At 42.9% G+C, this 18,707-nt stretch overlaps 1 protein-coding gene across 2 annotated transcripts in view; it reads right to left on the bottom strand.

Moving 5' to 3' along the window:
* Positions 1–18,707, bottom strand: part of LOC137326962 (syntaxin-binding protein 5-like) — a 398,728-nt gene that overhangs the window by 136,475 nt on the left and 243,546 nt on the right. For both annotated transcript variants that reach the window (XM_067992335.1, XM_067992336.1), the window contains exon 14: positions 8,806–8,873. In XM_067992335.1, coding sequence (XP_067848436.1) covers positions 8,806–8,873 — 68 coding nt within the window. The remainder of the gene's footprint in view (positions 1–8,805; positions 8,874–18,707) is intronic.

Here is an 18,707-nt window from a genome sequence, read left to right as displayed (position 1 = left end):
CAAATATTAATTTAACAATAAATTTGCTAAAATCTAAACCACGTGGACATTGAAATTAGAGATAATTTCATCTATAACTGATCAGGATACTTTTTGTACAGCCTGAGTAGCCAACCACCTCTCATACTACTAGCGCTTAATGAGCATTTAGATATAGCACTAGGATTGGAACATATCATGACTCCATTTACCTGCCTTGGCTTCATTCCCCTTAATACCCTTGCCTAACAAAAATCTATTATTGCCAATTGTTAAATATTCAACTGACCTAGTCTCAACAGCTTTTTGTGGAAGATAGTTCCAGATTTCCACTACCCTTTATATGAAGAAGTACTTCCTGACTTCATCCCTGAACGACCTACCTTTAATTTTAAGGTTATGCCCCTTTGTTCTGGACTCACCCACCAGATGAAATAGTTTCTCTCTATCTACTCATCAAATCCTTTAACCATTTTAAACACCTAGATGAGACCATCCCTTAATCTTCTATACGCAAGGGAATACAACCTAGTCTATGCAACCTCTCTTAATTTAACCCTTTTAGCCCCGGTATCATTCTGGTGAATCTGTGCTGTACTCCCTCCAAGGCTAATATATCCTTCCTGAGATGCGGTGCCCAGAACTGAACACAGTACTCCAGATGTGGTCTAACCAGAGCTTTATACAACTGTAAGCATAACTTCCATCCCTTTGTATTCCAGCTCCCTTGAGATAAAGGCTAACATTCCACTAGCCTTTTTGATTATTTTTGTACCTGTCCACTAGCTTCTAGTGATTTCTGTGCAGGACCCCTAAGTCTCTCTGCTCCTTTGCAGTTCTTAGCTTCTAACCATTTAGAAAATACTCTGATCTATTTTTCTTAGGTCTCACACTTCCACACACTGAACTCTATCTGCCACAGCTTTGCCCACTCACTTAATCTATCACTGTCCCTTTGCAACTTTCTGCTCCCATCTACACTACTTACTGTGCCACCTAACTTAGTGTAATCAGCAAACTTGGATATTTGGCTCTCCATTACTTCATCATTGATAAATATAGTGAAAGGTTGAGGCCCCAATACAGATCCCTGGGGGACATGGCTAGTCGCCAATTGGAGTGCATACCCATTAATCTACATTCTGTCTCCTACCTTCTACCAATTCTCTACCCATGTCAATAGGTTGCCTCCAATTCCATGAGCTTTCATTTTTCTCTTGTGTGGAACCTTATCGAATGCCTTCTCGAAGTCCATATATCTTTCTTATCTACATTAGTGACTTCCTCAAAAAATTTGACTAGGTTAGTTAGACATGACTTACCCTTTACAAATCCATGCTGGATTTCTCTGATCAGTTCATATTTGTCCAAGTGCTCAGTCACTCTGTCCCTAATGACAGATTCTAGTAACTTCCCCACAACTGATGTTAGACTAATATGTCTATAATTTTCTGGTTTATTTCTCCCACTCTTAAATAATGGAGTGATATTGACAATTTTCCAATCCAAGGGGACAATTCCTGAATCAAGACAGCTTTGGAAGATCATGACTAATGCAACTGTAATTTCCTCACCAAGTTCTTTTAACACCCTGGGTGGTAACCATCAGGCCCTGGAGATTTGTCAATTTTCAGTCTCATTATATTCTCCATTACCATTTTTTTTAAACTTATATTAAATCTAGTAAATTCCTCCCGTTGATTTATTTTTAGTTTTCCTCTTATCTCTGGTACTTTATCCTCTTCCTCTACTATGAAGACCGATACAAAGTAAACATTTAGCAAGTCTGTCATTTCCTTATTTTCAATTACAACATTGCCTGCATCTGTCTTTAAGGGGTTCACGTTACCCTAAGCCACCCTTTTGTTAATATACTTGTAAAAACTTTTAGTGTTGTCATAGAATCATAGAAAGGTTACAGCACGGAAGGAGGCCATTCGGCCCATCGAGTCCGCACTAGCTCAATGCAAGAGCAATCCAGCTAGTCCCACTCGCCCGCCCTATCCCCGTAGTCCTACAAATTTTTTCCAATCAAGTATTTATCAAGTTCTCTTTTGAAGGCCATGATTGAATCTGTCTCCACCACCCCCTCGGGCAGTGCATTCCAGATCCTAACCACTCGCTATGTAAAAAAGGTTTTCCTCATGCCACCTTTGGTTCTTTTGCCTATCACCTTAAATCTATGTCCTCTGGTTCTTGACCCTTCCGCCAATGGGAACAGTTTCTCTCTATCTACTCTGCCTAGACCCTTCATTTGTAAACAATTTTACAACACCAAGTTATTGTCCAACAATTTTATTTTAAAATCCACAAGCTTTCGGAGGCTTCCTCCTTCCTCAGGTGAATGTGGAAATGAAATCCTCGAACCTATCGCATTTATAAATCACAGAACAATGCCTGGTGATTACAGATAGTCTTTTCAACTGCCCGTTGCCAAGGCAACCAAAGTGTTCAGACAGATAGGTGTTGCCTACGAGGCTACCGAATATACAAATGGCCAGAACTAAAAAAACAGATGATGTGGAGATGCCAATTAAAAAAAGAGCGAGAGAGGCAGAAACATATCGACAGCAATTGACCCGTTATATTAAAAACAGATAACATTTGTTCGCTGGTGGGGTTACGTGTAGCGTGACATGAACCCAAGATCCCGGTTGAGGCCGTCCTCATGGGTGCGGAACTTGGCTATCAATTTCTGCTCGACGATTTTGCGTTGTCGAGTGTCTCGAAGGCCACCTTGGAGTACGCTTACCCGAAGGTCGGTGGTTGAATGTCCTTGACTGCTGAAGTGTTCTCCGACTGGAAGGGAACCCTCCTGTCTGGCGATTGTTGCGCGGTGTCCGTTCATCCGTTGTCGCAGCGTTTGCATGGTCTCGCCAATGTACCATGCTCTGGGGCATCCATTCCTGCAACATATGGGGTAGACAACGTTGGCCGAGTCACAGGAGTATGAACCATGCACCTGGTGGGTGGTGTCCTCTCGTGTGACGGTGGTATCTGTGTCGATGATCTGGCATGTCTTGCAGAGGTTACCGTGGCAGGGTTGTGTGGTGTCGTGGACGCTGTTCTCCTGAAAGCTGGGTAATTTGCTGCGAACAATGGTCTGTTTGAGGTTGGGTGGCTGTTTAAAGGCGAGTAGTGGAGGTGTGGGGATGGCCATAGCGAGGTGTTCGTCGTCATTGTTGACATGTTGAAGGCTGCGGAGAACATGGCGTAATTTCTCCGCTCCGGGGAAGTACTGGACGACGAAGGGTACTCTGTTAGTTGCGTCCCGTGTTAGTTTTCTGAGGAGGTCTATGCGATTTTTCGCTGTGGCCCGTCGGAACTGTCGATCGATGAGTCGAGCGTCATATTCCGTTCTTACTAGGGCGTCTTTCAGCGTCTGTAGGTGTCCATCGCGTTCCTCCTCGTCTGAGTAGACCCTGTGTATTCACAGGGCCTGTCCATGGGGGATGGCCTCTTTGACGTGGTTAGGGTGGAAGCTGGAAAAGTGGAGCATCGTGAGGTTGTCCGTGGGCTTGCGGTAGAGTGAGGTGCTGAGGTGCCCGTCTTTGATGGAGATTCGTGTGTCCAAGAAAGAAACTGATTCTGAGGAGTAGTCCATGGTGAGCTTGATGGTGGGATGGAACTTGTTAATGTTATCGTGTAGCCTCTTTAGTGATTCTTCGCCGTGGGCCCATAGAAAGAAAATGTCGTCGATGTATCTGGTGTATAGTGTTGGTTGGAGGTCCTGTGCAGTGAAGAAGTCCTGCTCGAACTTGTGCATGAAAATGTTGGCGTATTGGGGTGCAAATTTGGTCCCCATGGCTGTTCCGTGTGTTTGGGTAAAGAACTGGTTATCGAAGGTGAAGACAGTGTGATCCAGGATGAAGCGGATGAGTTGTAGGATGGCGTCTGGAGATTGGCTGTTGTTGGTGTTGAGTATTGATGCTGTCGCAGCGATGCCGTCATCGTGGGGGATACCGGTGTAGAGTGCCGAGACGTCCATCGTGGTGAGAAGTGTTCCTGGTTCAACTGGTCCGTGGGTATTGAGTTTTTGTAGGAAGTCTGTAGTGTCACGACAGAAGCTGGGGGTTCCCTGTACGATGGGTTTCAGGATGCCCTCGATGTATCCAGAGAGGTTCTCACACAGGGTTCCGTTGCCTGATACGATAGGACGTCCGGGTGTGTTGGCTTTGTGTATCTTTGGGAGGCAGTAGAAGTCTCCCACGCGGGGAGAACGTGGGATGAGAGCGCGTAGGATGCTTTGAAGGTCTGGATTGAAGGTCTTGCTCAGTTTGTTGAGCTGGTGGGTGTGTTCTTTGGTCGGATCTGCGGGTAACCGTCTGTAGTGTTCCTGGTTGTCCAGTTGTCGGTATGCTTCTTTGCAATAGTCCGTTCTGTTCTGTACGACTATGGCTCCTTCTTTGTCCGCTGGTTTGATGACGATGTTGCGGTTGGTCTTGAGAGCGTTGATGGCGTTGCGTTGTGCTCGGGTGACATTCTGGACTGTCTTCTGAGTGCGGCTGATGAATCTGGCGTTGACGCATTTCCTGACAGCTTGAGAGCCTGACAGCCACCCAACCTCAAACAGACCATAGTTCGCAGCAAATTACCCAGCTTTCAGGAGAACAGTGTCCACGACACCACGCAACCCTGCCACGGTAACCTCTGCAAGACATGCCAGATCATCGACACAGATACCACCATCACACGAGAGGACACCACCCACCAGGTGCATGGTTCATACTCCTGTGACTCGGCCAACATTGTCTACCTCATACGTTGCAGGAAAGGATGCCCCAGAGCATGGTACATTGGCGAGACCATGCAAACGCTGCGACAACGGATGAACGGACACCGCGCAACAATCGCCAGACAGGAGGGTTCCCTCCTAGTCGGGGAACACTTCAGCAGTCAAGGACATTCAACCACCGAGCTTCGGGTAAGCGTACTCCAAGGCGGCCTTTGAGACACACGACAACGCAAAATTGTCGAGCAGAAATTGATAGCCAAGTTCCGCACCCATGAGGACGGCCTCAACCGGGATCTTGGGTTCATGTCACGCTACACGTTACCCCACCAGCGAACAAATGTTATCTGTTTTTAATATAACGGGTCAATTGCTGTCGATATGTTTCTGCCTCTCTCGCTCTGTTTTTTTAATTGGCACCTCCGCATCATCTGTTTTTTTAGTTCTGGCCATTTGTATATTCGGTGGCCTCGTAGGTAACACCTATCTGTCTGAACACTTTGGTTGCCTTGGCAACGGGCAGTTGAAAAGACTATCTGTAATCACCAGGCATTGTTCTGTGATTTATAAATGCGATAGGTTCGAGGATTTCATTTCCACATTCACCTGAGGAAGGAGGAAGCCTCCGAAAGCTTGTGGATTTTAAAATAAAATTGTTGGACTATAACTTGGTGTTGTAAAATTGTTTACAATTGTCAACCCCAGTCCATCACCGGCATCTCCACATCATAGACCCTTCATGATTTTGAATACCTCTATCAAATCTCCTCGCAAATCTTCTCTGTTCCAAGGAGAACAACCCCAGCTTCTCCAGTTTGTCCACGTAACTAAAGTCCCTCATCCCTGGAATCGTTCTAGTAAATCGCTTCTGCACCCTCTCTAAGGCCTTCACATCTTTCCTAAAGTGCGGTGCCCAGAACTGGACACAATACTCCAGTTGTGGCCGAACCAGTATTTTATAAAGGTTCATCATGACTTCCATACTTTTGTACTCTATGCCTTTATTTATAAAGCCCAGGATCCCGTATGCTTTTTTAACTGCTTTCCCAACCTGCCCTGCCACCTTCAACGATTTGTGCACATACCCCCAGATCTCTCTGTTCCTGTACCCATTTTAGAGTTGTGCCCTCAAGTTTATATTGTCTCTCCTCGTTCTTCCTACTGAAATGTATTACTTCGCATTTTTCTGCGTTAAATTTCATCTGTCACGTGTCCGCCCATGCCACCAGCCTGTCTATATCCTCTCGAAGTCTATCAGTATACTCCTCATTGTTTACTACCCTTCCAAGTTTTGTGTCATCTGCAAATTTTGAAATTGTGCTCTGTACATCCAAGACCAAGGAATTAATATATATCAAGAAAAGCAGTGGTCCAGCACTGACCCCTTGTTCTTGATATCTTGCATAAGTTTTTTCTCGTATTTCCTTTTTGCAGCTCTTACTACTTTCTTAGTATCCCTTTGCTGCTCTTAATAGCTCTCCACGACCGCGGAATCCCAACTATTCTTTACATTTATGTAAGCCCTTTCTTTTATTTTTATACTATCTCTCACCTCTTTTGTTGACCAAGGTTGTTTAATTACACAAGTAGAGCTCTTGCCCTTTAGGGGAATGTACAGGTCTTATATTGTACCAAATACAAGTCTGAGCACCTCCCACTGTTCATCTGTAGTTTTACCCGTTAACAGTTCCGCCCAGGTTACTGTGGTCAATTGCCTCATTCCTTTAAAGTCAGCCGTAGCTAAATTTATAACCTTGGTTTATGACTCACCCTTCTCCCACTCAAACCTAATATTGAATTCAATCATGTTATAGTCACGTTAGCTAGATGTTCCTTTACTGTTGGATTGTTAACTAATGCTGGCTCACTATTCATCACTAAATCGAGTATGGCCTGTCCTCTTGTTGATCAGATTGTTCCAGAAAACTGTCTCGAGTACACAAGAAATTTGCTGCCTTTGGGACTTGAGCTGTTCTGCTTCTCTCAGTCTATGTGAAAATTAAAGTCGCCCATTATAACCACTCTGCTTTTGCATAATGCTGTGATATGCTGGAGATAGGAAGGCACGTTTAGACATGAGGAGGAAGCATGGTGCTGAGAAAGAGTAGGAAGTCTTATAATTTACTGTTTTTTTTAAATAAATGAGTTGTTTGAAGTATACTGTGCAGTTATCTTGTGTTTTGTTACTTCAGGTCATGACAGTCTTTCAGGAAAGGGAGCACTAATTTGCTGTGGACTTCCTCACTCAGGTGATGCTTTGTGCCAAAGTCCTGTTGGGCCAAAGAAGTCTGCTGTGGAGACGTCTGGTAGGGTGAGTAGAAGGAAGTAAGGCTGAGGTGCTGTCACTGCAGTTGATGAAGACATCTTTCAGAATCTGCCCTCTGATGACCCTTGCAGCAAATGAGGACATGGCCCTGCTTGCATCACAGACGAGCTGGACATCCTGGAAAATGAATCTCTTTCTATTCGCAGACGTCAGGGGCTGCTTAGTTGGTGCCTTCGGTGCCACATGTGTGCCGTCATGGCACCCTGGGGAACTTAGCTATCCTGTAGAAGTCCCTGGCCCGATATCTCTGCTGCCTGGGCCGATGCCCACATGGAGAAATTCAGCTGCTCTAAGAAAGAGGGCGTCCATCAACTGCAAGATACATACCCTGACAGCATCCTGGCTAATGTTGCACTGATGCCCTGTGGCAGCCATGAAGGATACAAATCCATAGAAGTTGAGGGCTGATGTCACTTTAAGTTCCATGAACAGAGCAGTTAGCAGTGGGGCAAGTCTGCAAATCTTCGTGATGAAGTTGGCAAAGGTGCCCAAAGCCATCCTTGGAGAGGTCCAGTGCATCAGAGAGATCCTCATCGGACCAGTGTCACTTGTACACGCATTGGGGAGGATAGTAGGCTGCTGTCCTCAGCCATTCTGCCTGATTCTCCTGGCCTGGACAGCTCCTCCTCAATTATAATGATACGAAATGGAATGCCAATTGGGAAAGCCATCCCTTGTCCAAAGTTGATCTGAGTGTGAGTTTGGAGGTTGGGGAAGTCGGGGGTCTCAAAAAAAATTCTGGGAAGAGCAGAAAGCAGTACGGTAAAATTAAGTGCAGGTGTCAGTGATTAAAAATTGTGAAGGAAAGGGTTAAAAAAGTTCCTCGGAAGCCTGTAACCAGAAAGTGATGTTGGTGTCCACCTTATCTCACCAACTCCTCCTGTCTGAAGTGATAGGATCCTCCAATTGTAAGAGCGGCGTGAACCCAGGAAACTTCCGTGTATTTGAAAAGTGTAGCTATGCAAACAAGCCCTGAGGGGCTTTGGCAGTTGTAAGATTTGCACTGTTAGAAAGAGTGTGGAAACTTGCGTTCAGCGTGGTAAAGGAGTAAATATACCCAAAAGCGCTAAACCAAGAATTTCTTTGATTTTTTCAGCCAAGTAACGACGTAACTATGATGTAAGTGCTGAAGACAATGAGGAAATTCAGGGCCATTGTTTTTACAGCTAGCAAGATATTGGAGAAAAAGTCATGTAACTGTGTTGGACCCTAACATTTATATGAATGTGAACCTCTTGCCACATTGGATCGTTATTATGTAGCTTATTGGCCAAACTCATATGTAGCAAATTTTTACATCTATGCCAACACACATGACGGTCTTAAAAACTAATCTCATGTTCTACTGTGGTTTGGCAAAATCCAATTCACAACAATGTATTTTTTGATTGCTAGGATTGTTTGCTTCATGGATTGTTTTCAGGAAAGTATATTATCCTAGAAGCTACCAGTTAATTTATACTCTGCAGCTCTGCTTTAAAACATTTCATAAAATGTTTGCTCACAAACAAACTGGGTATTCTATAATACAAATGAAAAATCACAAGGGAAAATTTATAGTGCAGCTATACAACACAGCAGCCACAGTAATGCTATCCATCCCAGAATGAATCACCTGAAGGAGGAACAGCATTCATTTGAAGTGCTAAATATAGTTTACCAATTGTTGTTAAGCTGTTTTGTTCAAATTTATATATACATTTACACCAGTAAAATCATAAAATATTCAGCACTAACAAGCTGTTGATTCATGCTCCATTGTCCTTACCCAGTTATGATGATCTCAGGATATGTTTGTGTACCCAGATTCCATGTACCACCACCGATTGGCCATTCCTAGGGAAATACAAAATCATTAGACTTGGTTACAAAGTAAGGTTTTCATTTTTAACCACATACAGTAATTCACCTGTTTGGTGTAATCTCTGAGGTAACTAGTAATAGAATGTCAGATATGAACTGCTAACTTGAATAGTCTGAATCTATTCAGAAAATCTGACTTGGTCTAATTCTGACCCTCTCTCCTTGAAATGGCCCGTCCCTTTAAAAATAAATTGCATGCAGAGGAATACTTCTGCTAGTCTTGAATTACTTTTCAGATCAGCGGCTCCGTGTTATAAGTTACGACTAACATCCATACAGAGTTGGATGTCAGCTGAGCGAGGAGATTCAAAAAAGTGTGTTTATTCTGACTCAGCTAATTTGAATTTTGGATCCTTCAAAAACAAATGATAGAAACTATCTAGAAAGATGTGCTTTCCCTATCTTTTTATGTAAATATAACCTGGAGTGACACACTAAAAATTGTCCTCAACATAGACCAAAGAATGAACCCAGGCCCTTCATGGTCTATATGGTTCAATACTACTCTAAGTGGTAAAAACTCACAAAGAATCAGCAAATGACAGATGCATTAAGCTAATTATTTACATTAGTCTTCACAAATGAAGACTGCATACAAATTCCAGACCTAGTTAAACAATCTAGAATACATGTAAACGTCAGTAAAGCAAGCTACGAAGGAACTGAAGGAATTGAACAGTCTATTTTCAATTACAGTGTGTTTCAACAACAATTTGCATTAGTATAGCATCTTTAAAGTACATAATATTCCAATGTATTTTAAAGTAGCATTTAGAGGCAGGGAACGCTGAGGCAGTGGAGAGTTTAGAAGTAATTGAAGGCTTGGGCGAAAGATGGGTTTTGAGAAGGTTTATTAAGGAGGAGATAAAAGTAGAGAGGTGTAGGAATTTAGGATGGGAGTTCCAGAGTGTGAGAGAGGGTAGAATATCTTGGTGAGAAAGTTGCCGTGGGGCACAGGATTTTGAATGAAAGATGGGAGGAATGGAACAGGGTAAATGCTTGAAGGAGGATAAGGAGCCAGAGGAGTAGGGGGAGAGGCTAAGGTGAATAGGGCTATGTCACAGCCGTGGTGATTTGGGCGAGACAAATGATGGAAAGTATAGTCTAGTGGGAAGGCTTGAAGAATTGTTACATGATCCACGTTTCTCCTCTGGACGCTTGGTTCAACCTCCAGTGCCTGGTTGATTCTCTGTTCCTTCGACGGCTCTCGCCTCTACTCTTCTTCTTTAATGGACTATACCTGGCTTCTTTCCTCTGCTAGCTGATTGTGGCTGCAAGCATCCACCCCGCCCCAACACTTACATTGAGTTTTATTGTTACATTGAGTTACATTGATTCTACAGCACAGAAACAGGCCATTTGTGACTGACGTTTATGCTCCATACGAGCATCCTCCCTCCCGACTTCATCTATCCCTATCAGCATAACCTTCTATTCCTTTCTCCTTGATGTGCTCATCTAGCTTCCCTTTAAATGCATCTATGCTATTTGCCTCAACTACTCCCTGTGGTAGTACGTTCCACATTCTTACCACTTTTTGGATAAAGATGTTTCTCTTGTATTCCCTATTGGATTTATTAGTGACTATCATATATTGATGACATCTAGTTTTGGACTCCCCCACAAGTGGAAACATTTTCTCTATGTATACCCTATCAGACCCTTTTATTATCTTAAAGACCCCCACCAGGTCAGCCTTCTCTTTTCTAGAGAGAAGAGCCCCAGCCTGTTTAGTCTTCCCTGATAAGTATATCCTTCAGTTTTGGTATCATCTTTGTGAACCTTTTTTGCACCTTCTCCAATGCCTCAATATCCTTTTTATAATAAGAACATAAGAATTAGGAGCAGGAGTAGGCCTTACGGCCCCTCGAGTCTGCTCCACCATTCAATAAAATCATGGCTGATCTTCTACCCCAACTCCACCTTCCCGTCCTATCCCCATATCCCTTGATTCCCTTAATGTCCAAAAATCTATCGATCTCAGTCTTAAGTATACTCAATGATTGGAATTCTCTACGCCAGAGGGATGCTCAAAGATTCACAACCCTCTGAGTGAAGTAATTTTTCCTTATCTTGGTCTTAAGTGGCTGACCCCTTATCTTGAGACTATGGCCCCTAGTTCTAGACTCTCCAGCCAGGGGAAACAGCGTCTCAGCATCTACCCATCAAGCCCTCTCAGAATTTTATATGTTTCAATGAGGGCACCTCTCATTCTTCTAAACTCCAGAGAATATGGCGACCAGAACTGTGCACAGTACTCCAAGTGTGGTCTAACCAAGGTTCTATACAAGTTTAACAGAACATCTCTGCTTTTCAATTCTATCCCTCTAGAAATTGACCCCAGTGCTTGGATTGCTTTTTTTATGGCCTTATTAACCTGCATCACTACATTTAGTGATTTGCTTATCTGTACCCTGAGATCCCTTTGCTTCTCTACCCCATTTGGACTCTTATTATCCAAGCAATATGTGGCCTCCTTATTCTTATACCACCTCACACTTATCTATATTGAAATTCATTTGCCAATTACACACCCATTCTGCAAGTTTATTACTGTCTTCTTGCATTTTAACGCATTCTTCCTTTGTATTAACTACACCCCCAATTTGGTGTCGTTCACAAATTTTGAAATTGTATTTCCAATTCCCGAGTCCAAATCGTTGATGTAAATTGTGAATAACTGTCGTCCCAGCACTGATCCCTATGGAACACCACTTCCCGCCTTTTGCCAGTCTGAGTAGCTACCCTTAACCCCTACTCTCTGTTTTCTGTTTTGTAGCCAGCTTGTATTCCATTCTGCTACCTGTCCCCTGACTCCACATGCTCTGATCTTAGTCATGAGTCCACAGTGCGGTACCTTATCGATGGCTTTTTGAAAATCCAAATATATTACATCTACTACATTACCCTTGTCTACTCTTTCTGTTACTTCTTCAAAGAATTCAATAAGGTTGGTTAAGCACGACTTTCCCTTCTGGAATCGATGCTGACTGCTCTTTATTATATTTTTGTTTTCTAGATGTTTTTCGATTACAACTTTGAGTAAACATTCCATTATCTTTCCTACCACCGACGTTAAGCTAACTGGTCTATAGTGCCCTGGACTTGTTCTATCTCCCTCCTTAAACATAGGAATCACATTAGCTGTCCGCCAGGCCTCTGGCACTATTCCCTTTTCTACGAATTTTTATATTGATATATATATGTAATAGTGCCTCTGCTATCTCTTTCCTAACTTCTTTTAATATGCGTGGATGCAATCCATTCGGACCAAGGGTTTTATCCTCTCTAAGTTTGATTAATTTATCAATTATCTCCCCCCTTTCTATCTTAAATGTCTTTGTACCTTTTTTGATCTCCCCTTCGAATGTCATACCCACCTTGTTAATCTCCCCGGTAAATATTGAGGCAAAGTAACTATTTAATATTTCTGCCAACTCGCTGTCATTACCTGTGAGTTTATCTTGCATCCCTTAGCGGCCCTATCCCTATCCTGATGTTTCTTTTGTTATTTATGTATCTGTAGAATGCTTTACTATTTCCTTTTATATTCCTTGATAATTTAATTTCATAGTTCTTTGCATTCCTAATTGTTTTTTTTTAATGTACTTCCTAACCTCTTTGTATTCCCTTTTGTCATCCTCTCCTTTATAGTCTATGTACTTAGAATATGCCTTTTTTAATTTCAATTTTACCCTCATCTCTTTATTCAATCAAAGTGTTTCATTATTGGCTAGTTTGGTCTTGATTTTTAAGAGCAATATATTTCTTCTGAACTCTATTGATCACGTTTAAATATTTCCCACTGCTGTTCTATATCTTCGCCTGTCAATTTTTTTTCCAGTTTACCTCCCCTGGTTCCATTCTCTTCCTCTCAAAATTAGCCTTTTTTCAATCTATTGCTTTGGTCTTTGTCTTACTTACTGTCTTTCTCAATCATTATTTTAAACTTTATTATGTTATGATCGCCATTGCCTACATGTTCCCCTATGCTTACTTCCAATATCTACTGCAGTTTATTTCCCATTACTAGATCCAGCAGTGATTCCTCTCTTGTTGGGCTTCGCTCATACTGGGTAAGAAAGGAGTCATGTACACACTGTAAAAACTCCAATCCCCTTTCCCTATCTCTTCTTGCCAGTTTATTCGGGGATAGTTGAAATCTCCCATGATTATTATTCAAAGTTTCTTACTCATTTCATAGATGTGTCTACATATTTCTTCCTCCACTTCCCTCACTATTAGGTGGTCTGTAGAATATGCCTATTAACGTGATCGATCCCTTCATATCCTCTGTCTCAATCCATACAGATTCTGTTTCTATCTTAATATTATTTATGCCTCTTTTCTCTGTTGCCATTATGTTGTCCCTAATTAGTACAGCTACTCCAACCCCTCCTTCCCTATCCTTTCTAAATACATTATATCCTGCATTATTTAACTGCCAGTCCTGTTCTTTATACAGCCATGTCTCAGTTATCCCTACTACATCTGGCTCCTCGCTACGAAATATTGCCTCCAGTTCCCCTGTTTTGTTTTGGATGCTGTGCACATTGCTGTACAGGCAATTTAATTTGTTTTTAATAACTGTTCCCCTCACTTCATTTTTAACAGTCATTTTGTACTCATGTTCTATGACTGTATTTGTTCCCTGACCGTTTATGTTACCCTTATTCCTTATGTCGGTCTCACCTTTACTCTCCTCTCCTATTTCTTTTATCTTCAGACTTATGTTATTTTCACCAGATCCCTCCCCCCGTCTTACTAGTTTAAAGTCCTATCAACAGCCCAATTTATCCTTTCTCCTAGGATGCTGGTCCCATTCCGGTTCAGGTGGAGCCCGTCCCAGCAGTACAGCTCCTTCATGTGCCAGTACTGGTGCCAGTGTCCCAAGAAATGGAACCCCTCCTTCCCACACCAGTCTTTCAGCCACGCATTCACCTTCCTGATCTGCCTATCCCTACACCAATTAGCACGTGGCTCGGGTAGTAATCCTGAGATTACCACCAGGTTGAGCAGGATGAGGAGAAGTTTGGATTAGTCACCTAGGAGTAGATAGGAGTGGAGAATGGAATAATTTAGATTGCTACAACTGGATCTCATTCCACTGCTTCTCTGAGTCAGAAAGTTGTGGGTTCAAGTTCCACTCCAGAGATTTCAGCACATAATCTAGACTGACACTTCAATGCAGTACTGAGAGAGTGCTACACTGTCGGAGGTGCCGTCTTTCAGATGAGATGCTAAGCCAAGGCCCTATCTGCCCTCTCAGATGGAGGTAAAAGATCCCATGGCTCTATTCGAAGAAGAGCAGGGGGGTTCTCCCCAGCCTCCTGGCCAACATTTAGCCCTTAACCAATATCACGAAAACAGATTATCTGGTCATTAGTTCATTGCTGTTTGTGGGAGCTAGTTGTGCGCAAATTGGCTGCCATTGTTTCCTACATTACAGAAGTGACTATACTTCAAGAGTACTTCATTGGCTATAAAGTGCTTTGGGATGTCCTGAGGCCATGAAAGGCACGATATAAATGCAAGTTCTTTCTTCCTTCTTTCACTGCTGACTCCTGGCTCCTGGCTCTCTGATTTGGGACTGATTATCTCCTCTCCCCCATGTCCTTATTCTAAGGTGCATCTCCCTCTTGTCTAGTAGCCAGTCATGTTCACGTAACTTAGTTTTTCATCTGTCTTTTAAATGCAAAACCTTGGCTGCTGCTCGGCATCTGAGCCCATTGCTCCTATTTTTCCTTACACACACTGCTGGGCCCCTCTCTCAGTCTCATCAGCCATGCCAGCTTTTATCTCCCCCACAACCCTGCCTTCCTTGATACTCTTCCCCACACATCAATACTCCACAGGCTACCTTCTCTGCAGCCACCATCCCAAGCTTGAGTCCCTCCTAAACGAGTCCACAGCTTTCCTGTGCACCTCCCTCAGCACTTTTTGCCTGGCTCACTATGGGACACATTATAGGAACATAAGATCAGGTGTAGGCCATTTAGCCCCTCATGCCTATTCTGCCATTCAATGAGATCAAGGCTGATCTGTGACCTAAATCCATATATCTGCCCTAGCCCCATATCCCTTAATACCTTTGGTTAATAAAAATCTATTCATCTCAGATTTAAAATTAACAATTGAGCTAGCATCAACTGCCATTTGTGGAAGAGAGTTCCAAACATCTACTACCCTTTGCTTGTGTTTCCTAACTTCACTCCTGAAAGTCCTGGTGCTAAATTTTAGGCTATGTCCCCTAGTCCTAGACCCCCCAACCAGCAGAAATAGTTTCTCTCTATCTACCCTATCAGTTCCCCTTAATATCTTAAAAACGTTGATCAATTCGCCCCATAATCTTCTGGATTCCAGGGAATACAACCCTAGTTTGTGTAATCTCGCCTCGTAATTTAACCCTTGGAGTCCAGGTATCATTCTGGTAAATCTAAGCTGCAATCCCTCCAAAGCCAATATATCCTTCCTAAGGTGCGGTGCCAGAACTGAACACAGTACTCCAGATGTGGTCTAACCAGGGCTTTGTTCAGCTGTAGCATAACTTCTACCCCCTTGCATTCCAGTCCTCTAGATATAAAGGCCAGCATTCCATTAGCCTTTTTGATTATTTTCTGTCCCTGCCCATTTTAATGATCAATGTACATGGACCCGTAAGTCTCTTTGGACCCCCACTAGTTCGAGCTTTTCACCATTTAGAAAATACTCCAATGTAACCTTTTTAGGTCCAAACCTACACTGAAATCCATTTGCCACAGTTTTGCATATTCACTTAATCAATTAATATCGCTCTGTAATTTTATGCTTCCAGCTACACTGCTTACAATGCTGCCTATCTTTGGGTCATCGGCAAACTTGGATATGTGGCTCTCTATCCCGTCATCTAAGTTGTTAATAATTACAATGAATTGTTAAGGTCTCAACACAGATCCCTGTGGGACACTACCAGTCACATTCTGCCAATTTGAGTACCACCCCATCATCCCTACTCTCTCTCTCCTGCCGCTTAGCCAATTTCCTAACCAGGTCAATAATCTGCCCTCAATTTCATGAGCTTCAACTTTAGCTAACTCTTACAAGGGACTTTATCGAATGCATTCTAGAAGTCCATATAAACAATATCCATACCACTTTAGTCACCTCTTCAAAAAATTCAATCAGGTTTGTCAGGCATGACCTACCTTTTACAAATCCAACTATCTGATCAGAGGAAAATTTTCAAGCTGTTCAGATTCTAGTAATCTATAATTATCTCTCACCTTTCTTAAATAGTGGAGTGACATGTGCAATTTTCCAATCTAAAGGAATGGTTCCTGAATCGAGATAACTTTGGAAGATTATAGTTAGGGCATCTGCAATATTCTCACTTACTTCCTTTAAAACTCTGGGATGGAAACCATCTGGTCTTGGGGATTTGTCACTCTTTAGTGCCACTTTCCCTGAGCAACAATCTAAATTACTCCATCCTCCACTCCTGTTCACCCTATATACTCTTAACCGGCTAATCCACACTTCTCATACTGCTGAACTCTTCCATTGCCGCCTCTCCTCTCTGCAAGCAGATCTACTACCCTTTTCCATATATCCCTCCAGAACTTTTGCTCATATGCAAATATGACCCTTGCCACTCATGACCTCGTCGTGGATGATTCTATCCACATCCTGGTACTGACCGAAATGTGACTCTCGGTTAATAATTTCATCTCCTTTACAGAATAGTCACCACCAGGCTATGCTTTTCACCACCAGCCCACCCAAACCACCGTGGTGGCACAATGACACCAATCGTCAGGACTCACCTTGGTATCTCCTCCACACCTCCTCCTTTGAGAACCTCAATCTTTTCCATCCGTCACTCCTCTCCTTTAAAATATTCATTGTTACCGCCTCATTTCAATTTCCTTAACAAAATATTTTCCCTTCTTTCTTCCCTTAGCCTCTGCATTACGTGACTCTTCATCCTTGGTGACTTTAATCAACACCTCAATTTCCCTAGCCCCCTCACCTTTGACTTCCCACCCACCCCCACCCCGTGCTCCCTCCAAATAAACTCCCTGACCCATTTCCTTGGGTACTCTTTCAAACCCATAGCCTCTGTGGCCTCTCTGCACCCTAGTTCTCAATCACAGACAAAGCAATCTCTGACCACCGCCTCTTCTCCCTTACTATGCAGAATTTCTACCTTCCTCCAATCTTATTATTGTCACCAACCACCCATGGGAAAAAACATGGTGAAAGTCATACAGTTCTCTCACAAATTTTCAACTCTTTCGCCTATGGTCCTCCTCCCATCATGACACAACTGCCGCTGTTGGCTTGGTTAATTGCTCTCTCCCCTCTGCCTTTGATACCCTTGCCAACAAATCAATCATGATCTCCCACACCTGTTGGTCCCCGGTATAGCCCCAATTTCATTCTCTCAAGTCAGAGGGTAACAAGTTCAAATGTACCCGCTGCACGATTGTCCTGGTTAACAACTGCCAGATCTAACTTGATCAAGTCATGCAAGAGCAAATGTGGGTAAGTGTGTGGCCAGCCACTTTAAACCTCAGAAAGATAGATCTGTGTATTTTCTAAGTGGTGAGAAGTGAGGAACTGTGAAGGATCGGAGAGATTTAGATGTCCATGTACAGAAATCACTAAACATGAGAATATTAGAAATAGGAACAGGAGTAGGCCATATAGTCCCTTGAGCTTGCTCTACCATTCAGTAAGATCATGGCTGATCTTCAACCTCAACTCCACTTTCCTGCCCGATCCCCATATCCCTTGATTCGCCTAGAATCCAAAAATCTATCTATCTCAACCCTGAATATACTCAATGACTCAGCATCCGCAGCCCTCTGGGATGGAGAATTCCAAAGATTCACAACCCTCTGAGTGAAGGAATTCCTCCTCATCTCAGTCTTAAATGGCCAACTCCTTATCCTGAGACTATGACCCCTAGTTCTAGACTCTCCAGCCAGGAGAAACAACCTCTCAGCATATACCCTGTCAAGCCCCCTCAGAATATTTTATGTTTCAACGAGATCACCTCTCATTCTTGTAAACTCCGGAGAGTATAGGCTCATTCTACTCAACCTCTCCTCATAGGACAACCCTCTCACCCCAGGAATTAATCTAGTGAACCTTTGTTGCACCGCCTCTAAGGTAAGTACATCCTTCCTTAGATAAGAAGACCAAAACTATACACAGTACTCCAGGTGAGGTCTCACCAAAGCCCTGTAAATTGCAGTAAGACTTCCTTACTCTTTACTTCAACCCCCTTGCAATAAAGGCCAACATGCCATTTGCTTTCCTAGTTGTTTGCAGTACCTGCATGCGATTCTTGTATGAGAACACTCAAGTCTCTTCGAACACCATCATTTACTAGTTTCTCACCATTTAAAAAATATTCTGCTTTTCTATTCTTCCTACCAAAGTGAATAACCTCATATTTCCCCACATTATAATCCATATGCCACCTTCTTGCCTATTCACTTAACCTGTCTGTATCCCTTTGCAGACTCTTTCTGTCCTTCTCACAGCTTACTTTCCCAACTAGCTTTATATCATCAGCAAACTTGGATACATTACACTCGGTCGCTTCATCGAAGTCATTAACCTCGATTGTAAATAGCTGAGGCTCAAGCACTGATCCTTGTGGCACCCCACCAGTTAGAGCCTGCCAACCTGAAAATGACCCATTTTTCCCTACTCTCTGTTTTCTGTCCATTAACCAATCCTCTATCCATGCTAATATGTTACCCCCAACCCCGTTATCTTGCATAACAACCTTTCATGTGACACCTTATCGTACGCCTT

Source organism: Heptranchias perlo, chromosome 11 (assembly GCF_035084215.1).
Source record: "Heptranchias perlo isolate sHepPer1 chromosome 11, sHepPer1.hap1, whole genome shotgun sequence".
Taxonomy (NCBI): domain Eukaryota; kingdom Metazoa; phylum Chordata; class Chondrichthyes; order Hexanchiformes; family Hexanchidae; genus Heptranchias; species Heptranchias perlo.
The sequence above is the reverse complement of the archived record's forward strand: the minus strand, read 5'-3'. Positions and strand labels throughout refer to the sequence as shown.